The sequence below is a fragment of the Tamandua tetradactyla genome, chromosome 6, assembly GCF_023851605.1.
Source record: "Tamandua tetradactyla isolate mTamTet1 chromosome 6, mTamTet1.pri, whole genome shotgun sequence".
NCBI classification, from domain to species: domain Eukaryota; kingdom Metazoa; phylum Chordata; class Mammalia; order Pilosa; family Myrmecophagidae; genus Tamandua; species Tamandua tetradactyla.
This window is the reverse complement of record NC_135332.1, coordinates 77,829,139-77,853,774: the sequence shown is the minus strand read 5'-3', so window position 1 is coordinate 77,853,774 and position 24,636 is coordinate 77,829,139. Positions and strand designations below refer to the sequence as shown.

At 36.8% G+C, this 24,636-nt stretch overlaps 1 protein-coding gene across 2 annotated transcripts in view; it reads left to right on the top strand.

Annotated features, from left to right (window-relative positions):
• Nucleotides 1–6,136: 6,136 nt before the first annotated feature.
• LOC143686150 (cytosolic carboxypeptidase 1-like) overlaps nucleotides 6,137–24,636 on the top strand; it is a 108,633-nt gene continuing 90,133 nt past the window's right edge. For both annotated transcript variants that reach the window (XM_077163154.1, XM_077163155.1), the window contains exon 1: nucleotides 6,137–6,230. In XM_077163154.1, coding sequence (XP_077019269.1) covers nucleotides 6,170–6,230 — 61 coding nt within the window. In that variant the 5' untranslated portion in view covers nucleotides 6,137–6,169. The remainder of the gene's footprint in view (nucleotides 6,231–24,636) is intronic.

Below are 24,636 nucleotides of genomic sequence, written 5' to 3'. Positions count from 1 at the left end.
AAATCTGGACCGGCTGGACCAGCTGCAAGCACCCCCCCAGAACCATGAGTTCCCAACCAGACCAACCAGCTCTGCAAGAAATACTAAAGGGAACACTAGAGACAGATATGAAGACAGAAGAGAGAGGTGTGGAGAAGAGTGTAGAAAGGAAGACTATGAGTAAAGGTAAAAAGAAGGAAAATTAGATATGACATATAAAATCCAGAAGGCAAAATAGTAGAAGAAACTACTACCTGTGCAGTAATAACACTGAATGTTAATGGATTAAACTCTCCAATCAAAAGACATAGTCTGGCAGAATGTATTAAAAACAGGACCCATCTCTATGCTGTCTCTACTCAAAGGGCCTGAAGCCAAGGACACAAATGGACATTTACACACCAATGTTTATAGCAGCATTATTAACAATTACCAAGAGATGGAAACAGCCAAAATGTCCATCAACAGACAGTTGGCTAAACAAACTGTGACATTTACATAAGATGGAATATTATGCAGCTGTAAGACAGAGTAAAGTTATTAAGTATGTAACAACATGAATGGACCTTAAGGACATTATGCTGAGTGTGATTAGCCAGAAACAAAAAGACAAATACTGTATGGTCTCACTGATATGAACTGACGTTAGTGGATAAACTTGGAATATTTCCTTGTAACAGAGACCATCAGGAGATAGAAATAAGGTAAGATATTGGGTAATTGGAGCTGAAGGGATACAGATTGTGCCCCAACAGGATTGAATATAAAAACTCAGAAATGGACAGCACAATATTTCCTAACTGTAATACAATTATGTTAAAACACTGAATGAAGCTGAATGTGAGAATGATAGAGGGAGGAGGGCTGAGGCATAAATGAAATCACAAAGAAAGATAGATGATAAAGATTGAAATGGTGTAATCTAGGAATGCCTAGAGTGTATAATGATAGTGACTAAATATACAAATTTAAAACTCATTTTTTGCATGATGAAGAACAAAAGAATGTCATTACTGCAGGGTGCTGAAAATAGATGGTACTTAATATTTAAAAATTTAAACAAATGTGTGAGACTAAAGCAAAAAATGTTTATTTGGTACAAATCTATACTTTGACTAATGCATCTCCTAATATAACTTATGTAGATAGTTAATTGAACACCTTAAGTACGTGGAACTTTGTATAGGACATGAGAGCTTGTTGGTTTGTCCAGGTGATGCCCTGATGAATCCCAGAGTGATTTGATCAGTGAGTGGAAAAGTATTTGCAAAGTCCCCTTAAGGGAATGATGAGAATGGGGGAAAACTCAACTTCCCCAAGTTGAATTCTTGATATTCTCACAAGCAGTGTGGACAACCAAAGCTATAGGCTGAGCCTCCAGTCTTGGGGTTTGTTCATATGAAACTTAATCCCACAGGGGATAGGTCAAGCCTACTTAAAATTAAGCCTAAGAGTCACCCCCAAGAGAACCTCTTTTGTTGCTCAGATGTGACCTCTCTCTCCAGCCAACGCAGCAAGCAGACTCACCACCCTCCCCCTGTCTATGTGGGACATGACTACCAGGGGTGTGGATCTTCCTGGCAGCATGGGACAGAAATCCCACAATGATCTGAGATTCAGCATCAAGGGATTGAGAAAAACTCTAGAATGAGCTGAGACCCAGCATCAAGGGATTGAGAAAACCTTCTTGACCAAAAGGGGGAAGAGTGAAATGAGACAAAGTGTCAATGGCTGAGAGATTCCAAACAGAGTTGAGAGGTTATCCTGGAGGTTATTCTTATGCATTAAATAGATATCACCTTGTTATCCAAGATGTAATGGAGAGGCTGGAGGGAACTTCCTGAAAATGTAGAGCTGTGTTCCAGTAGCTGTGTTTCTTGAGGATGATTGCATAATGATATAGCTTTCACAATGTGACTGTGTGATTGTGAAAACCTTGTGTCTGATGCTCCTTTTATCTACCTTGTCAACAGATGAGAGAAACATATGGAATAAAAATAAATAATAGGGGGAACGAATGTTAAAATAGATTTAGTTTGAAATGCTAGTGATCAATGAAAGGGATCAGTAAGGGGTATGGCCTGTAAATTTTTTTTTTCTGTTTGTTATATTTTTCTGTTGTCTTTTTATTTCTTTTTGTGAATTGATGCTAATGTTCTGGGAAATGATCATGATGATGAATATGCAACTATGTGATGATATTGTGAATTGCTGAGTATGTGTTGGGAATGTTTGTTTCTTGTAATTTTTTTAATTAATAAAAAATTAAAAAAAATAATTGTCCACATATTGTAGCTAAAGTGGTATTTGATATACATATTTTACCACAATTGAAAATAAATAATTTTTAAAAAGCAAGAGACCAGGTTTTGGAGTCAGGCCTCTATTCAGATTCTATTCCTTCTGGCCAGTGGTACTCCAGAGTTGGCTGTAGAGATAACTTAGAATTCCAGGAATTCTGCTAGCCAGTTGTTAAATTAACTTGGCTATGAGTCACAGGTAAATAAGTTTACACTTAAATAATTATATTAAAAACAAAGGCATGGAACTTCCGGAGAAGATGGCGGCTTAGTAAGACGCGCGGGTCTTAGTTTCTCCTCCAGAAAAGCAACTAAAGAAACAGAAACAATACGAAACAGCTCCCGGCGTCACGACAGAGACCAAAAAAGACAGCGTACCCCATTCTGGAACAGCTGAACGGGTAGGGAGAATCCACTGCGGTGAGATACCCGAGGGGTGCACGTTTTCCCGGCTGGGGTGGCTGGCGTCTGGGGTCCCCTCCACGCACGTGGCTCCCCGGTCTGACTGGGAACATTCGATAGCGGGGCCCTCCCGTCACGCTTGGCGTCTCGGGCCAGCTGGGCAATTTGGACCGGCACTCCCCCAAGCCACGGCCAGCGTCCCCCGCCTCCACGCGCGGTTTCCCGGGCCGACTGCCCCGCAGACAAACGACCGCCACGAGCGCCACCTACTGGGCAGGAAAAGAAAAACAGAGCCCAGAGATTCCACAGAAAAACCTTTCAACCAGCTGGGTCCCACACCCAGGGAGATCTGATCAAATGCCCAGACACCAGCAGAAAATAATGGATGACGCTCGGAAAATTGAAGATATGGCCCAATCAAAGGAACAAACCAATAGTTCAAATGAGATACAGGAGCTGAGACAACTAATGCTGAATATACGAACAGAAATGGAAAAACTCTTCAAAAACCAAATCAATAAATTGAGGGAGGACATGAAGAAGATATGGGCTGAACAAAAAGAAGAAATAGAAAATCTGAAAAAACAAATCACAGAACTTGTGGGAGTGAAGGACAAAGAAGAAAAAATGGAAAAAACAATGGATACCTACAATGGTAGATCTAAAGAGACAGAAGCTACAATTAGTGAACTGGAGGATGGAACAACTGAATTCCAAAAAGAAACAGAAACTATAGGGAAAAGAATGGAAAAACTTGAGCAGGGAATCAGGGAACTGAATGACAATATGAAGCGCACAAATATACGTGTTGTGGGTGTCCCAGAAGGAGAAGAGAAGGGAAAAGGAGGAGAAAAACTAATGGAAGAAATTATCACTGAAAATTTCCCAACTCTTATGAAAGACCTAAATATACAGATCCAAGAAGTGCAGCACACCCCAAAGAGAATAGACCCAAATAGGCGTTCTCCAAGACATTTACTAGTTAGAATGTCAGAGGTCAAAGAGAAAGAGAGGATCTTGAAAGCAGCAAGAGAAAAACAATCTGTCACATACAAGGGAAACCCAATAAGACTATGTGTAGATTTCTCAGCAGAAACCATGGAAGCTAGAAGACAGTGGGATGATATATTTAAATCACTAAAAGAGAAAAACTGCCAACCAAGACTCCTATATCCAGCAAAATTGTCCTTCAAAAATGAAGGAGAAATTAAAACATTTATAGACAAAAAGTCACTGAGAGAATTTGTGACCAAGAGACCAGCTCTGCAAGAAATACTAAAGGGAGCACTAGAGTCAGATACGAAAAGACAGAAGAGAGAGGTATGGAGTAAAGTGTAGAAAGAAGGAAAATCAGATATGATATATATAATACAAAAGCCAAAATGGTAGAGGAAAATATTATCCAAACAGTAATAACACTAAAAGTTAATGGACTGAATTTCCCAATCAAAAGACATAGAATGGCAGAATGGATTACAACCCAGCAATACCACTGCTAGGTATCTACTCAAAGGACTTAAGGGCAAAGACACAGACGGACATTTGCACACCAGTGTTTACAGCAGCATTATCTACAACTTCAAAGAGATGGAAGCAGCCAAAATGCCCATCAACAGACGAGTGGCTAAACAAACTGTGGCGTATACCTACGATGGAATATTATGCAGCTTTAAGACAGACTAAACTTATGAAGCATGTAATAACATGGATGGACCTAGAGAACATTACGCTGAGTGAGTCTAGCCAAAAACTAAAGGACAAATACTGTATGGTCCCACTGATGTGAACCGACATTCGAGAATCAGCTTGGACTATATCATTGGTAACAGAGACCAGCAGGAGTTAGAAACAGGGTAAGATAATGGGTAATTGGAGCTGAAGGGATACAGACTGTGCAACAGGACTAGATACAAAAACTCAAAAATGGACAGCACAATAATACCTAAGTGTAATGTAACTATGTTGGAACACTGAATGAAGCTGCACCTGAAATATGGTTTTTTGTTTGTTTGTGTGTTTGTATCTTTTGTTTTTGTTTTTTTCTTTTTCCTTTTTATATATATATATATTATTAGTATTATTATTTTAATTCTCTTCTCTATATTAACATTCTATATCTTTTTCTGCTGTTTTGCTAGTTCTTTTCCTAAATCGATGCAAATGTACTAAGAAATGATGATCATACATCTATGTGATGATACTAAGAATTACTGAGTGCATGTGTAGAATGGAATGATTTCTAAATGTTGTGTTAATTTCTTTTCTTTTTTTTGATTAATAAAAAAATTAAAAAAAAAAAAACAAAACAAAACAAAGGCATGTACCCCTGACAAACTCTGGGATCTGTCCCGTAACTACTTGTGAAGAGTACTTTTAAAACTACTGCTTTTTTATTTTTTTACTTTGTATATATGTTATACTATACAATAAAAAAGTTAAAAAGAATTTAGAACAACAGCAACAACCACTAATGCATGATGGTTCAGTGGTGGAATGCTCACCTGCCAGGTGGGGACCCCAGGTTCAGTTCCTGGCCCATGCACCCTCCTCCCTCCTAAATAAAAAGTGCATATCAAAAACAAATACATTAATTCCTTAAAAGTCCTTAATCCCTAACAGTTCTGACACTGTCTCTGCTGTTGCAGTTCTTTACTTCTCTTGTATGTGTGTGGTGGAAATAGGGCTCTCCCAGCCCTCCTGTGCAGGATGCTACACTGGCTGCTGGATGAGGGCTGCGGTGGCTGTATTTGCACCATGGAAAGTGGTAGATGCTGTCTGTCAAAGTTTGATTTGTTTACTATATTGTTAGATTTAAGAAAGTGATGAGACAATGTTAATCATGTAGATGAAACAAAATGGTTTAAAAAAGTGATAATTTTCACAAGAAGTTTATTAAAAACAATAATCCAGTGATGCAGTGAAACAATTTAAGTGTTCTTGTATACAGTTGATCTTTTTTTATTTTTTTAAATACCAAAAAACACAAAGCAAATGCAAACATTCCTATTTTGATCATTCCGTTCTACATATATAATCAGTAATTCACAATATCATCACATAGTTGCATATTCATCATCATAATCATTTCTTGGAACATTTGCATCTATTCAGAAAAACAAATATAATGAAAACAGAAAAATTTATATATACTTTACCCCTTTCATTGCTCACTAGCATTTCAAACTAAATTTATTTTAACATTTGTTACCCCTATTACTTATTTTTATTCCGTATGTTCTACTCATCTGTTGACAAGGTAGATAAAAGGAGCATCAGACTGCAGTTGGTCTTTATTCAGTGTACCCTTTAGACTACATTTGTAAACTTGCAGTTGTGCTTGGTTAGTGAGGTGACAGGTGTTAATCAGTTGTTGGGTTGTTGGCAAAGTTTATAGTATGTGATGATGCAGCTTTTAAATATCTCACCACAAATGTAAACATCTACTTTTCCAGGGATCTCAAACCAGAAAACATTTTGTTAGTGAAGATATGCACATCCAGATCATGGATTTTGGAACAGCCAAGGTCTTATCACCAGAGAGCAAACAAGGTATGTGTGTGCTGTGTTTGCAGCTGGGCTCTGACTGGGGTCTGAAGATTCAGAGCAACTTCCGGGAAACATTGACTTGTACTGCCCTCTTCATCAAGGACAGATGTCTGCTTTCTTAGTCTGAAGCAGGTGCTTGGCTTTCTCTGAGGAAGTCCTGCTCTGTGTGGTGGGGTCCGGAGGCTCCCTCAGCCACCTGTGGCTGGTATGGACATGTAGGGAGGAAGGGAACAGAACTTGCCTTCAGTACTGTGGTTACTGTTTCTCATCAGCACCCGCTGTGGCCCAGCCTTCTTCTCATCTGCCTGGAAAATGGCAGGGGTGCCGTGTTGTTCCTGGTCACTGATATGAGCCAGCCCCTACCTCCTCTTTGGTCATGTGGGGTGTGACAGGGGTGCTTGTCTCCCCACAGACCTTGAGGCACAGGCTTTCTTATTTAGAGTAAGCTTCCACAAGATCACAGAATGAACGGGTGCTGCTTTTACCTGTGGGTCATGCATATATTTATCATCACAGTTCCTCCAAACCACTCTTCTCCCAGGATCACTTCCGGCCTGGGATGATCTTAGGTGCCAACTCCATGACCTGTACAACTGTTGAGGGGAGGACAGTGGGTCATCAGGGTGACCTGATTTTTCTTAGCCTTAGGGCATCTTGTCTGCCCTTCAGGCGTCTACTGTCTGTCCATGAGGTTCTAACGAATGATCATCTAGCTTTTGAAAACTGCTTTAAAGTGTTGGATAGAAAAGTTAAAACCCTTAATGATGATTTTTAGGGGGCAGTTGAAAGCTATTGTGTGAGTTAATAAGTGACCTTGAAAATGAAACTCAGGACTTTAACCAGCTGCCATTTCTGGGTGGAAGAGAAGGCAGAGGTGTGGTGGGCCTAGCCCTGAGCTGCCGAGGCTACCACAGGGCTGCTCTGTGGAGTTTCTCTGAGGACTGTGGTTACTTGCCTGCTCCATTGGCATCTTGTTAGATAAAGACCACAATCAGAAGCTCTGAATAGAATAACTGGGCTAGAGTTCAGTGTGGAGGAGTGTTGAGAAGGCTTTCTCAATCTCTTGGTGCCGAGTCTCAGGTCATTCTAGGATTTCAGTCCCACATTGCCAGGAAGATCCACACCCCTGGGAGTCTTGTCCCATGTAGACAGAGGTAGGGTGGTGAGTTTGCTTGTTGTGTTGGCTGAAGAGAGAGGCCATATCTGAGTAACAAAAGAGGTTCTTTTGGGGGTGATTCTTAGGCCTAATTTTAAGTAGACTTGACCTATCCTTTGTTGGGTTAAGTTTCATATGAACAAACCCCAGGATTGGAGGCTCAGCCTATAGCTTTGATTGTCTGCACTGCTTGTGAGAATATCAAGAATTCAACTTGGGAAAGTTGAATTTTCCCCCGTTCTCATCATTCCCTAAAGGGGACTGTGCAAATATGTTTTTGTTCACTGTACAAATCACTCTGAGATTTATTGGGGCATCTCTCTGGACAAACCAACAAAATCTCATGTCCTACTCAAGGTTCCATGTACTTATGGTGTTCAATTAAGATGTCTACATAAGTTATATTTGGAAATGCACTAGTGAAAATATAAATTTTGTATCAAATAAAGATTTTTTGCTTTAATCTCACACATAAGGTAAAAATTTTAAATATTAATTACCAACTATTTTCAGCACCCTGCAGTAATGACATTCCTTTGTTAGAAGAGAGGAATTCTTGACAGTGAGTATTAACAACTCTTTGAGGAGAGCAATGAGGCAGTAGCTATATTGGGGAGGTGGGAACAAGAATTTTTTTCTTCTTCTACGAGATAGAAATAACAGCGTGATTATATGATGATGAAAACGATCCAGTGAAGAGAAATGAGTACATTATTTTTCTATTCCATGATCAGCTCATATATACTGTTAACTTTTTTGCCCTTCCTTTGCTTTGCCTCACTTGCCTGGCAATACCTTGAACTTGATGAAATCCAACACTTCTACTACTAGGTGCTTGCTCTTTCTGTTACACTGTACTGTAGTGAGCACAAACTGTCACAGCAGGGAGAAGATTTTCCCTTTACTCTGTGGAGCTCTGGCCTTAGACTTTAGCAGTAAGAAAGTCAGTAAAAAGTGGACTCTGAAGCTATGCATGGGAGAAACTGGCTTAGTCTCAAGATGATGGGATTGAGAACTGACTTTTTTTTCTAAAGGACTTTACGTTCCAGAAAGCAGATTTATTTGGGTTTGTCATTTTATTTAGTGGAGAGTTCTCTGAATGTTTTCCCCAGGTTAGATGTTTGTCTGTTTGAGCATTTTCCACAGTGATGGGGCATAGAGGTATTGAGGCCATAGGAAGTTATTTGGAATTATAAAATGTGTTGGCCCTATTTCTCAGTCTCTTCCTACATACTTTCACATTTCTGAGTCCTGACCTTTCCTGGGTTTCTCCTGGGCTGAGTGGCTCCCCTTCTCCTAACTTTTAAAATGAAGTTTCTTATAATTTCCTCCTCCCCTCCTTAGATTTCTTTTTTACCACTGTGAAGTTAAACATTATATTGCTTCTTTACTGTCTATTTTATATCAGCCCTGGGAGGGAGTGAGAGAAATGCCTGTGTTACCCTGAGTGTGCTGGATGTTTGAATTATTTCTTATATCCTGAAATAAGGTTTCCTATGACATAAGTACTGAATATTAATATTTTCAAGTCTGTCAACTGTAAAAGTTTACAGTGAAAGATTCATGAGATATGCTGTTAATGTAGCTTTAGAAATAGTCACACCAGTAAAGTGCTTGTTTCACAAGCAATACTTTTGAAAGCACATAGGACTTTTTCCCCTTTGAGTATATAATGATTCTAAATTACATTGGAAATTGGGACTTATTTTTCACTTTGAAGTAATTTTTTAAAAAGAAATGAAGTAAAAAAAGCATAGTAACATTTAAAATTTCTCATTGTAAAACTGTAAAAACAGTTCATGTGCTTTTGCATATAAATCTGAATATGTTTACTTTTTTAAAAATTGAGTTGATAGGAAAAATGAAAAAGGATCATGGGTGTATTTTGTTGAAGTTAAAGGTCTTTGTGTTCGAAGAAAAATCCAGAATACCTGTATCTTCTAATTCTGCTAAGTACAACAATTTGAAGTTTGCTCTTTTGCACATCTTTTTTTCCTTTAAATATACTGTCACTAAATATTGTATGGATTTTTGATTAGTTTGTTGAATTGGCAGTAATTTTTCACTTTTAGTGATGGTATAATATTCTCCTTCAGTAATCATTGATATATAAAATTAGAAGATATTCAAAGATGTTTTTGGTTAATAGTTGCAAAATTAATTTGAAAAATTATAAGCATTTTGTGAATTAAGATTTAACATTGTTTTAAAATGTAGAATGTGTGCTTTTTAAAGATGAAACCTGTTTGAAATGTACATTAAGTGCATTAAATAAGAAAGTTTTATATGAGCTTTTTACTCTGTCTAAACAATTTATTATGCATTTAAACATGTTCTTCTATATAATAGTCATACATACTTTCAAGTATTAGACTACTGTCTGAATGGTGGACAGTAAGTACACTAATCAGTCATAGGATGCTTTAGTGGGTTTAGTATTTTAAAAGTATGCTACCAGAGAAAAGGAAAGATGGTTTGAATTGTCTCAAAAGAAATCTTAACACTATATTATAACTGTGTTATGTTAATTATCTGCACTTTTGTAGCTGTAGAATTTTGATAACATTTCACTTGTTGATTTTAGTTACACGTTACATATTTAAGTGTTCTGCCAGAAGTACATACAACTGAAATATTCTATTTTGGTTTCCAGTCTTATCTTGTATTGCCTATAATCAAGACCTTTCAGTTGTATGGCTTTTTTTTAAAAAGTTGCAACAAAATGTATATATAACAGGGCAGACCACAGTGGCTCAGTGGCACAGTTCTCACTTGCCATGTCAGAGACCTGGGTTCAATTACCCAGTGCCTGCCCATGCATAAAAAGAAGGTGTATCTAACAAAAGTTGCCATTTTAACAATTATTAAGTGTAAAGTTCATTATGATTTGTTATATTCACTAGCTGTATGGCTTTTAAGACATTTAATGTATTGAAAACAATTGTATACATGATTAACTTTTTTATGTTAACATTTTACTTTTACATTATCTGCAATGGTGAGATGAAGCAACTTAAGATGAGCAAGTTAAAAGTGATACCAGAGAAAAGGTACTGTGTATATGTATAAATTACAGAATGTACAACAATATATTATTTCTATAACATATGGAGTGATTATTTGAAAGTCATTACTTAAAAATATTATATATGCTTAAATAATAGTATATTTATTAATATTAAATTTTGTTAATTTTTTTAAATGTTTAACTTTTCAATTAAAGCAGGAATCATCAAACTGTGACCCAGTGACCAAATCTGGCCCACTTCCTGTTTTAATGTGGCCCATGAGTTAAGAATGATTTTTATGTTTTTAAATGCTTGAGAAAACCAAAAGAATAAAATTTTTGACACATGAAGATTATATGAAATTCGAATTTCAGGGTATATCAGGTTTTATTATTTATAAGAAAATCAAAAGAAAGATACAGCCATATTTATCCATTTACATGTTCTCTGTCTACTTTTGCACTACAGCAGCTGAGTTGAATAGTTGTGACAGAGATTATGTGGTCTACAGTGCCTAAAATATGTACCATGTGGCCATTTACAGAAAAATTTTCCTGATCCCTGAGTTAAAGGAACTTATATAATCTCTGTTAAAGCTTGTAAGTGCTAAAAATAAGTGCTAAAAATAAGATTGATTTTACTTTGGGCCCTTTCACTTAAATGGCAGACATATTTTATTTATTTAATTTGGGATTTTACTAGGTATGTATTCTTGAACAAATTTCTTAAAGTGGTTAATCCTCAGTTTTGTCATCTGTAAAATAAGTTTAATGATAATGCTGTGTTGACAAAGTTGGGAAGATTAAGTAATCTGGCCAACTCAGTAAATCATAACTTATTAATAAAAAAATGAAAGTTTATGCTTATAGTGGTATTTTATTTTTGTTTATATATATGCAGCTCTGCATTTATAGATATGTTTCAAATCTGTTTTATAATGAGATGTATATACACAGTTTATTTAGATAAGATTTGTTTTTTAAGTTGTTAGTTGTTTCTGTTTGCTAATGCTGCTGGAATGATGGATTGGCTTTTACAAAGGGGATTTATTAGGTTACAGATTTACAGTTCCCAGTATGTGAAGATGTCCAAATTAGGGCATCAACAAGAAGATACCTTCACTCAAGAAAAGCCAATGGCATCAGGGTTTCTCTGTCACATGGGAAGGGACATGGTAATCTCTGCTGGCCTTTCTCTCCTGGCTGTTTTTCAGAATGGCTCTCTTAGTTCCTATGGGTCTTTCTGGTCTGTAGTAGGACTTTTCCCTCTCTGAGCATCTGTGGGTCTTCTTTTAGCTTCTCTGGGGCAGACTCTGGATTTCATCTTTTTAGCAGTTTGTTTCTTCAAAGGTCAACCCTGAGCACTCTCTGGTTTTTGACTTCTATTCTATTCATACAGGATTCCGGTAAAAGGATCAAGACCTGCCTTGAATTGGGTTCAAGTGGAAATAGTCTAATCAGAAGGTTCCTCCTACCATAGGTCTGCACCCACAGGATTGGATTCGAAGAACATGGCTTTTCTAGGGTATATAACAGTTTCAAACCAGAAAATTAGGTTTTCCAGTTTTTATGTATACATTATGTGTGTAATGCATATAATACATGATAACAAATTTTGCATGTCCAAATACAAATATTGTTCAAATTTTCTTGTCCAAGCACTTGTGTAATTTCTTTATGAAAGGAAATAGACATTGTTTTGGGTTATAAAAGAGTACTACCTTTATTTTTCAGTTTAGGTTAAAAAAGTGATGCTGTTCTTATTGATTCAAGTTTCTAGATAATAGTTTATAAGAATATAAAGTCACTTACAGTTTGAAAACTTCTGGCTCCTATGATCACTTTTAATTTTTTCCTCCTGAAGTAGATTTCTTTGGAAATTATATGTTTTTGTTGTTTTAGACTGACTAAATTGTGATCACTGCAGATAACATTCTAGAGGAAATTATAATTTCTAGTAATACTTACGACATGCTTCTGCGAAGAAAGGTGAATACAATAAAGTGTACTTAGATAGGAAAGGGTCAGAATCTTTCTTTTCCCTTTTTATCACCTGTCAATCATGATTGATTGTGTTTGAGAACTCATGAAAATGTCTTTGAGGGTTCTGAGGAGGGAAAAAAATAATACTTCGTAGGTATTGTCTTAAAGTTTTTCTCTTCCTGTAGTCAGACTTAATCAGTTAGCACAACATTTATTATGTACATTGCATGTCTTCAGAGGCTTCTGTAGGTGCACTTTCTGAGTTATTTCTTGTTTTGTCCTTCTTAGGTTTATTTCACAGCCATGAAGAATATTAAATACTTTTTATGTACCTAGCTCAGTACTAAATATGTGAGACTAGAAAAGAAGCTTAAATATAACAATACAATGCTTTGCAGAAAATGAGTGTTCAGTGTGTTTTAAAAATTCTAACAAGCCCTAATCTGTTTTATTTTAATGTTTTTATTGAGAAATCTTCACACACATACATTCCATACATGGTATACAATCAGTGACTCAAAACATCATCATGTAGTTGTGTATTCATCACCATGATCATTTTTTAGAATATTTGCATCACTCCAGAAAAATAAATAAAAAGAAAGAAGAACCAGCTCATACATACGGTTACTAGTTAGCTAGCTCCTGGAATGCAATATACTAGAAATATAACAGCTTTATAAAGGGGAATTTAATAAGTTGCTAGTTTACAGTTCTAAGGCTGTGAAATTGTCCAAATTAAAACAAGTCTATAGAAATGTCCAATCAAAGGCATCCAGGGAAAGATTCCTTGGTTCAAAAATGCTGATGATGTTTAGTGTTTCTCTTTCAGCTAGAAGGGCACATAGCAAACATGGTAGCATCTGCTAGCTTTCTTTCTAGGTGTCTTATTTCATGAAGCTCCCTGGGAGGCACTTTCCTTCTATATCTCCAAAGGTCACTGGCAGGTGGACTCTGTTATTTTCTTGTCCTTCTGCCATGGTTCTGTGGCCCTCTCCTCATTATCAAAAGGAACTCTCTCTAAAATGCCTGCTCTTTTGTAAGATTCCAGTAACTGATTAAGACCCAGGTAGAATGGGTGGAGACATGTCTCCATCTAATCAATACCCACAATTCATTGAGTCACATCTCCACTGAGATAACCTAATCAAGTGCCCAGCCTATAGTACTCTATAGGGATTAGAAGAAATCATTGCTCACACAAAATTGATTAGGATTAAAACATAGATTTTCTAGGGTACATAAATCCTTTCAAACTGGCATGCATGCCATACACTTTACCCTTCCCTCTCATTGACTACTAGTATTTCCATCTTCCCAATTTATTTTATCCTTTGTCCCCCCTATTATTTTCTTATTTATTTTATGATCCATATTTTTTTTACTCATCTGTCCATACCCTGGATAAAAGGAACATCATAAGCAAAGTTTTCACAATTGCACAGTCACATTGTAAACATTATATCTTTATACAATCATCTTCAAGAATCAAGGCTACTGGAAAATAGCTCAACAATTTCAGGTACTTCTTGCTAGCCACTCCAATGCACCATAAACTGAAAAAGGATATCTATATAATGCATAAGAATAACCTCTAGGATAACCTCTTGACTCTGTTTGAAATCTCTCAGTCACTGAAACTTTATTTTGTCTCATTTCTAACCCCCTTGTTCTTGCTTGCAAGCTGGCAAATGTGATATACCAGAAACAGAATGGCTTTCTAAAAGGGAAATTTATTTAGTTGCAAGTTTAAGGTTTAAGCCTGTGAAGATATCCAAATTAAAGGCAAGGCTATGAAAATGCCCATTAAGGTACCAACAAGATGTTACCTTCACTCAAGAAAGACCAGTGTACTTTTGGGTTTCTCTCTCAGCTGGAAGGGCACATAGCAAAGTCTGCTAGTTTTCTCTCCCTGCTTCTTGTTTCATGAAGCTCCCCCAGGGGCATTTTCCTTCTTCATCTCCAAAGGTCTCTGGCTGGGCTCCTCTGGCTGTCTAGCTTTTTCCAAGTAGATTCCCACTTAAACAGCTCCAGTAAGGAACCCCATCTTGAATGGGTGGAGACACATCTCCACAGAAACCATCTAATCAAAAGTTACCAACTGAAATGTGACCCCACCATACAGCATATGAAAAAGGAAAAAACCAAAAAAAGCCAACCATCCAAACAAACAAGAAACAGTTACCACCCACAAATGGGTTGGTCATATCTGCATGGAAACAATCAAGATCCTCCCTCCCAGCAATATTGAATGAGGATAAAAGGACTTGGATTTTCTGGGGTTCAGAACAGATTCATACCTGCACACCCCTCTAGGTCAAGAAGGCTTCTCAATCCTGTGATGCTGCATCCCGATTCATCCTAGGATTACTGTCCCATGTTGCCAGGGAGATTTATATCCCTGGGAGTCATGTCCCATGTTGGAGAGAGGGGAGTGAGTTCACCTGCAGAGTTGATTTAGAGAGGCCATATCTGAGCAGCAAAAGAGGTTCTCTGGGATTGACTCTTAGGGCTGATTTTAGTTAGACTTAGCCTATCCTTTACAGAAATAATTTTAATAGTGACAACCCCCAAGACTGAGGACTTAGCCTATTGATTTGGTTATCTCCATTGCTTGCAAGAATATCCAAAATTCTCCAATTGGGGAAGTTGAATATTATCTCCTTTCTTCCCATTCCCCCAAGGGGGCTTTGCAAATACTTCTTTATTTACTGCCCTAATTGCTCTGAGATTTATTGGGGCATCACACTAACATAGACAAACCAACAAAATCTCACACCGTATTCAAGATTCCATGTTCTTCTGGTGTTCAGCTAAACTGAATATACAAGTTAGGAAATGTGCTACCCAAAATATAAATTTTGCACCCAATAAACATCTCTCCCTTTAATCTCACACAGAAGTTGAAGTTTTAAAATATGTGCTGTATGTTAGTTTGCTAGCTGCTGGAATGTGATATACTAGAAATGAAATGATTTTGATAAAGGGGAATTTAATTTAAAAATTACAAATTGACAGTTTTAATTAAGTGAGTGTCCAAACTAAGGCATCCAGGGAAAATACCTTAATTCAAGGAAGGCTGATGCATCCTCAACACCTCTGTCAGCTGGAAAGGTACATTTGATCTGTTGCTCCTGAGCTCCATTGTTTTCAACCTCTCATTTAATTTCTCCAGGGCTGGCTTTTATCTCTTTGCTTCCCTTGGCTTTCTCCAGGTTCTGGCTTGCTTAACATCTCATGGCAGTGTCTTCTGGGCTCCAGGCATCTCCAAAGGTCCTTGTCTCTGTTCTCCCTGTGTCAGCATCTATGTCAGCTCTGCTGTGAAGTTTCTGTCGGCTCTGAGGCTTCTGTCCTTTCTCCAGTCTCTGTCCTTTTTAGCATTTCTGTTGTTTTCACTCTCCAAAATGTTTCTTCTTTTAAAGGATTCCAGTAAGCCCACCTGGAATGGGTGGTCTATCTCCATTTAATCAAAGTTAATACCCATAATTGGGTGTATCACATCTCCCTGGAGAAAGTGTAATCAAGTTTCCAACATACAGTACTAAACAGGGATTAAAAGAAATGGCTGCTCCCTTAAGATTGGATCAGGATTAAAACATGGCTTTAGCACTTTCAAACTGTCACAGATGATAACATTCTGTATCTTGTATTCTGATATACCTTAGTCCCATCCAAAACAGCTTCATTCATATCTCAAAGTCTGATCACTTTTTCAGCTTTTTGGACAGTTCCCATATGGGGTACTGCTGATTTTCAAAGCTTCAGAGCTCTAACTCTGAGTAGCAGGTGTCACATAAATGCCCAAAGTTTCTGGGAACAATCATGATAACCTAACTTCAGTTCTCCAAGTTCACACATTAATGTTAATTCATCTCAGTGGGACAATACATATTTGTCCTTTTGTTTCTGGCTAATTTCACTCAGGGTAATGTCTTCAAGGTTCATCCACATTGTTACATGCTTCATGACTTTATTTTCTTATAGCTGTGTAATATTCCATAGTTTGTAAATACCATAGCTTGTTTAGCCACTCATCTGTTGATTAACATTTGGGCTATTTCCATCTTGGCAATTATAAATAATTCTGCTCTAAGCATTGGTGTGCAGTTGTCCATTTGTTTCATTGCCTTCACGTCCTCTTAATAGATACCTATCAATGGTATTGCTGGATTATATGTCAATTTTATAGTTAACTTCCTTAGGAATCATCAGACTGCCTTCAAGAGCAGTTGGACCATGTTGCATTTCCCATCTACAGTGGATAAGTATTGCTGTTTGTCCACATCCTCTCCAGCATTTGTCACTTTCTGTTTTGTTTTGTTTTTGATAATGATCATTCTAGTGGGTTTGAGATGATATTTCATCGTGGTTTTGATTTGCATTTCCCTATTTGCCAGTGAAGTTGAGCATCTTTTCATGTGCCTTTTAGCCATTGGTATTTCCTCTACTGAGAAGTGTCTGTTCATGTCTTTTGCATATTTTTATTGGGTTGTTTGTCTTTGTTGTTGAGTTGAACAATCTCTTTATGTATTCTGGATACTAAATCCTTATCTAATATGTGGTTTCCGAATATTGTTTCCCATTGCGTAGCTGCCTTTTTACTCTCTTGACAAAGTTCTTTGATGCATAGAAGTGTTCAGTTTTGAAGAGTTCCTGTGTGTGTTTCTTTTTTCAGTGCTCATGCTTTGGGTTAAGGTCTAGAAAACCACCTTCTATTACAAGATTTATAAGATATTTCTCTACATTTCTTCTACAAGTTTTATGGTCTTAGCTATAATGTTCAGGTGTTTGATCCATTTTGCATTTGAGGGTATGTAATATGGATCCTGTTTCTTCTTTTGCCTATGGATATCCAGTTCTCCAAGCACCATTTATTGAAAAAGGCTGCTCTGTCCCAGGTGGGTTGGTTTGACTGCCTTATCAAAGTTTGTTTGTCTATAGATGAGAGGGGTCTACATCTGAAGACTCTATTAGAATCTGTGGTCAGTATATGTATCTGTATGTCAGTACCATGCCTTTTTTTTTACTTTCTTTTTTTTTTTTCATTTGTTTTCAGTTTACACCAATAGCCAGCACTTTTTTTAGACTTATGAACAATGAGGAAGCATACAAACATTCTTGACATGCAAACATTCATGACATGATTACAATCAATGGCTCACAATATCATCATGTGGTTGTGTATTCATCACCATGATCATTTTTTTGAACATTTGAATCCCTCCAGCAAAAGAAAGAAAAATAAAAAAACTCATACATGCCATACCCCTTACCACTCCTTTTCATTGACCACTAATATTTCAATCTACTCAATTTATTTTAACATTTGTTCTCCCTATTATTTGTTTATTTCTTATCAATATGTTTTTCTCATAGGTCCATACCATAGATAGAAGAGTCATCAGACACAAGGTTTTCACAATCAGTAACACTGTGAAAGCATTATATAATCATTTTGAGAAACACGACTACTGGAACACAGCTCTACAGTTTTAGGCACTTCCCTCTATCTGCTTTAGTACACCACAAACTAAAAAGGTGATATCTATATAATGTGTAAGGGTAACCTCCAGGATAACCTCTTGGCTCTGTTTGGAATCTCTCAGACACTAGCACTTTATTTTGTCTCCTTTTTCTCTTCCCCCTTATGGTTGAGAAAGTTTTCTCAATCCCTTGATGCTAAGTTCCAACTCATTGTGAAGGATTTCTCTTCCCCATTGCCAGGGAGGTTTACTACCTTGGAAGTCATGTCCCATGTAGAAAGGAGGAGGGCAGTGAGTTCACTTGCCATGTTGACTGGGAGAAAGGAAGAAGCTACATCTGAGCAACAAAAGAAGTTCTTCGTGGGGGGTGGGGGGTGTCTCTTAGGCCTAATTTTAAGTAGGCTTAGCCTGTCTTTTGCAGGGATAAATTTCATAGGGACAAACCCCAAGATTGAGGGCTCAGTCTGTTGATTTGGATGTCCCCACTTCTTGAGAGAACATCAGGAATTCTCCAAATGGGGAAGTTTAATTTTTCCCCCTTTCTTCCCATTCCTCCAAGGGTACTTTGCTAATACTTCTTTATTCACTGTTTAAATTACTCTTTGCTTTATTGGGGCATCACACTAACCTGGACAAACCTACAAGATCTCATGCCCTACTCAAGCTTCCATGTACTTATGGTGTTCAGTTAAACTGTCCATATAAGTTAAATTAGGAAATACACTAGTCAAAATATAAATTTTGTACCAAATAAACATTTCTTGCTTTAGTCTAACACAGAAGTTGAAGTCTTAAAATGTAAATGACCACCAATTTTCAGCACCTTGCAATATTGACATTCCTTTGTTCTTCCTTATGCAAAAACATTTTTTAATTTGTACATTTAGTCACTATTATTGTACACTAGTCATTCCTAGATTGCACTGTCTCAGTCTTTATTGTCTATCTTTCCCTCTGGTTTCTTATGTGCCCCCAGCCCTCCTCCTCCCTCTATCATTCTCACTTTCAACTTTATTTAGTGTACTTACATTATTGTGCTACAATCAGGTAGTATTGTGCTATCCATTTCTGAACTTTTACAGTCAGTCCTGTTGCACAATCTATCTCTTCACCTCCAATTACCTGATATGTATCCTATTTCTATCTCCTGATGACCTTTGTTCTTAAGTGAAATTCTCCAAGTTCATTCATTAATGTTAGTTCATATCTGTGAGCTAACATTAATGTTAGTTCATATCAGTATTTGCCCCTTTGTTTCTGGCTAATTTCACTCCACATAACATCCTCAAGTTCCATCCACATTGTTACATGCATCATGACCTTCTCTCTTACAGCTGCATAATATTCCATTGTATGTATATTTCACAACTTGTTTTAGCCACTCATCTGTTGATGGACATTTGGGGTGTTTCCATCTCTTGTTACTTTTTGCTGGCATCTAAGCATTTAATTTCCTAATTAGTCCCTTCTGGGGGTTGTTTTCACTCCTTTCCTTACAGTTTTCTTGCTTGATGGCTTTGATTTCTATCTGTTCTTTAGTATTCAGCTCAACTTATTCTTGATCTCTAGCATAAGTTCTGTTTAACTGATCAGAATTTTTCAGTTCTTGTTTTGATGTTTCTTACCCTCCTATATGGAGACTTTTTTTTTTTTTGAGGATGGTCTTCTCAAATATTGTAGACCCCAGTGAGGTTTTCCCCAACTGGACTGACCCACGTCTCGAGAGGGAAAAGTCTCCAGCATCAGTTTTTCCAGAGGGTGAGGTCCAGCAGGTTGTTAGACTTTCCTGTGAAGCCTCTAGACTCTGTGTTTTCCTATCCTGCATAGCATGTGGCACTCATCTGCCTAAGGCTTCCCACCAGTGTACAGTGATGTGGTACCTTTAATTTCAGCAGACTCTCTCTGCAGGAGCATGGTTGAGACAGACTTGAGGTTTTTAGGGTGGCAGTAATTACTTCAGTTTTCCAGTCCTGTGGCCTGAATTCCTTGAAGGAGGGATTCCAATTGAGCTGGACCCTGCCTTTTTCTTGGGAAAAATCCTTTAGGGAATTAAGTCCTGTTACCTGATTAGTTACTTTCTCTCTCAGACAGTCATAATTTTGCCCTTTCCTGGGTCAATGCTGCAGCCTGAGAAGGCTTCCATTCCTATCTCATGAGCTATTAAGGAGTATGAAAAAAGGAAAACAAACAAACAAAAATCTTTTCAGAGTGGGATGTCAGCACCTCAGGTTTGTCAATCAAGAGCTTAAGTTGATTGTGGCTCTGTTTATCTGCAGGTTCTATGTGTCCCCCCCTTTTTTTTTTTAACTTTTTTTTCTTGTCTAATATAACATATATACAAAGCAAAGGAAGAAAAAAGCAGTAGTTTTCAAAGCACTCTTCAACAAGTAGTTACAGGGTATATGCCAGAGTTTGTCATCGGCTACCATACCATCCTTTCAGATTTTTCCTTTCAGCTGCTCCAGAATATAGGAGGTTAGAAGGAATAATTTTTTTTTTAATCATCACAATCAGCTTTTTTCTTTTTTGTGAAAAATAACATATATACAAAAAATCAATAAATTTCAAAGCACAGCAGAACAATTAGTTATAGAACAGATTTCAGAGTTTGGTATGGGTTATGATTGCACAATCAGGCTTTTACATCTAGTTGCTCTAAGATACTAAATACTAAAAGAAATATCAATTTAATAATTCAGCTATCATATTCATTTGTTAAATCCTACCTTCTCTATATAACTGAACCATCACCTTTGATCTTTCTCTCTCTCTCTCTTTTTTATTATATTTTTTATTTAGTTATTTATTTATTTTTTTATTAATTAAAAAAACTAACTAACACGACTTTTAGAAATCATTCCATTCTACATATGCAATCAGTAATTCTTAATATCATCACATAGGTGTATGGTCATCATTTCTTAGTACATATGCATCGATTTAGAGAAAGAAATAGCAAGACAACAAAAAGAAATAAAATGATAATATAGAGAGAAAATAAACATAAAAATAAAAAGTACAAAAATATATAAGAAAAAAACTATAGCTCAGATGCAGCTTCATTCAGTGTTTTAACACAATTACATTACAATTAGGTAGTATTGTGCTGACCTTTTTTTTTTTTTAGAAATCATACCATTCTACATATGCAATCAGTAATTCTTAACATCATCACATAGATGCATGATCATCATTTCTTAGTACATTTGCATCGGTTTAGAAGAACTAGCAATATAACCGAAAAAGATATAGAATGTTAATATAGAGAAAAAAAATAAAAGTAATAATAGTAAGAACAAAACAAAACAAAAGCCTATAGCTCAGAAGCAGCTTCATTCAGTGTTTTAACATGATTACTTTACAATTAGGTATTACTGTGCTGTCCATTTTTGAGTTTTTGTATCTAGTCATATTGCACAGTCTGTATCCCATCAGCTCCAATTACCCATTATCTTACCCTGTTTCTAACTCCTGCTGAACTCTGTTACCAATGACATATTCCAAGTTTATTCTCGAGTGTTGATTCACATCATTGGGACCATACAGTATTTGTCTTTTAGTTTTTGGCTAGACTCACTCAGCATAATGTTCTCTAGGTCCATCCATGTTATTACATGCTTCATAAGTTTATCCTGTCTTAAAGCTACATAATATTCCATCGTATGTATATACCACAGTTTGTTTAGCCACTCGTCTGTTGATGGACATTTTGGCTGCTTCCATCTCTTTGCAATTGTAAATAATGCTGCTATAAACATTGGTGTACAAATGTCCGTTTGAGTTTTTGCCCTCAATTCCTTTGAGTAGATTCCCAGCAATGGTATTGCTGGGTCGTATGGCAATTCTATATTCAGCTTTTTGAGGAACCGCCAAACTGCCTTCCACAGTGGTTGCACCATTTGACATTCCCACCAACAGTGGATAAGTGTGCCTCTTTCACCGCAGTTGTCATTTTCTGCTTTGTTGATAATGGCCATTCTGGTGGGTGTGGGATGATATCTCATTGTGGTTTTGATTTGCATTTCTCTAATGGCCAGGGACATTGAGCATCTCTTCATGTGCCTTTTGGCCATTTGTATTTCCTCCTCTGAGAGGTGTCTATTCAAGTCTTTTTCCCATTTTGTAATTGGGTTGGCTGTCTTTTTGTTGTTGAGTTGAACAATATCATTATAAATTCTGGATACTAGACCTTCATCTGATAATGTCATTTCCAAATATTGATTCCCATTGTGTAGGCTGTCTTTCTACTTTCTTGATGAAGTTCTTTGATGCACAAAAGTGTTTAATTTTGAGGAGCTTCCATTTATTTATTTCCTTCTTCAGTGCTCTTGCTTTAGGTGTAAGGTCCATAAAACTGCCGCCAATTGTAAGGTTCATAAGATATCTCCCTACATTTTCCTCTAACTGTTTTATGGTCTTAGACCTAATGTTTAGATCTTTGATCCATTTTGAGTTAACTTTTGTGTAGGGTGTGAGATATGGGTCTTCTTTCATTCTTTTGCATATGGATATCCAGTTCTCTAGGCACCATTTATTGAAGAGACTGTTCTGTCCCAGGTGAGTTGGCTTGACTGCCTTATCAAAGATCAAATGTCCATAGACGAGAGGGTCTATATCTGAGCACTCTATTCGATTCCATTGGTCAATATATCTATCTTTATGCCAATACCATGCTGTTTTGATCACTGTGGCTTCATAATATGCCTTAAAGTCAGGCAGTACAAGACCTCCAGCTTCGTTTTTTTTCCTCAAGATGTTTTTAGCAATTCGGGGCACCCTGCCCTTCCAGATAAATTTGCTTATTGGTTTTTCTATTTCTGAAAAATACGTTGTTGGGATTTTGATTGGTATTGCATTGAATCTGTAAATCAATTTAGGTAGGATTGACATCTTAACTATATTTAGTCTTCCAATCCATGAACACGGTATGCCCTTCCATCTATTTAGGTCTTCTGTGATTTCTTTTAGCAGTTTTTTGTAGTTTTCTTTATATAGGTTTTTTGTCTCTTTAGTTAAATTTATTCCTAGGTATTTCATTCTTTTAGTTGCAATTGTAAATGGGATTTGTTTCTTGATTTCCCCCTCCGCTTGTTCATTACTAGTGTATAGAAATGCTACAGATTTTTGAATGTTGGTCTTGTAACCTGCTACTTTGCTGTACTCATTTATTAGCTCTAGTAGTTTTGTTGTGGATTTTTCCGGGTTTTTGACATATAGTATCATATCGCCTGCAAACAGTGATAGTTTTACTTCTTCCTTTCCAATTTTGATGCTTTGTATTTCTTTTTGTTGTCTAATTGCTCTGGCTAGAACCTCCAACACAATGTTGAATAATAGTGGTGATAGTGGACATCCTTGTCTTGTTCCTGATCTTAGGGGGAAAGTTTTCAATTTTTCCCCATTGAGGATGATATTAGCTGTGGGTTTTTCATATATTCCCTCTATCATTTTAAGGAAGTTCCCTTGTATTCCTATCCTTTGAAGTGTTTTCAACAGAAAAGGATGTTGAATCTTGTCAAATGCCTTCTCTGCATCAATTGAGATGATCATGTGATTTTTCTGCTTTGATTTGTTGATGTGGTGTATTACATTAATTGATTTTCTTATGTTGAACCATCCTCGCATACCTGGGAAGAATCCTATTTGGTCATGATGAATAATTCTTTTAATGTGTTGTTGGATACAATTTGCTAGAATTTTATTGAGGATTTTTGCATCTATATTCATTAGAGAGATCGGCCTGTAGTTTTCTTTTCTTGTAATATCTTTGCCTGGTTTTGGTATGAGGGTGATGTTGGCTTCATAGAATGAATTAGGTAGTTTTCCCTCCGCTTCGATTTTTTTGAAGAGTTTGAGGAGAGCTGGTACTAATTCTTTCTGGAATGTTTGATAGAATTCAGATGTGAAGCCGTCTGGTCCTGGACTTTTCTTTTTAGGAAGCTTTTGAATGACTGATTCAATGTCTTTACTTGTGATTGGTTTGTTGAGGTCATCTATGTCTTCTTGAGTCAAAGTTGGTTGTTCATGTCTTTCCAGGAACCCGTCCATTTCCTCTAAATTGTTGTATTTATTAGTGTAAAGTTGTTCATAGTATCCTGTTATTACCTCCTTTATTTCTGTGAGGTCAGTAGTTATGTCTCCTCTTCCATTTCTGATCTTATTTATTTGCATCCTCTCTCTTCTTTTTGTCAATCTTGCTAAGGGCCCATCAATCTTATTGATTTTCTCATAGAACCAACTTCTGGCCTTATTGATTTTCTCTATTGTTTTCATGTTTTCAATTTCATTTATTTCTGCTCTAATCTTTGTTATTTCTTTCCTTTTGCTTCCTTTGGGGTTAGCTTGCTGTTCTTTCTCCAGTTCTTCCAAATGGATAGTTAATTCCTGAATTTTTGCCTTTTCTTCTTTTCTGATATAGGCATTTAGAGCAATAAATTTCCCTCTTAGCACTGCCTTTGCTGCGTCCCATAAGTTTTGATATGTTGTGTTTTCATTTTCATTCGCCTCGAGGTATTTGCTAATTTCTCTAGCAATTTCTTCTTTGACCCACTCGTTGTTTAGGAGTGTGTTGTTGAGCCTCCACGTATTTGTGAATTTTCTGGCACTCCGCCTATTATTGATTTCCAACTTCATTCCTTTATGATCCGAGAAAGTGTTGTGTATGATTTCAATCTTTTTAAATTTGTTAAGACTTGCTTTGTGACCCAGCATATGGTCTATCTTTGAGAATGATCCATGAGCACTTGAGAAAAAGGTGTATCCTGCTGTTGTGGGATGTAA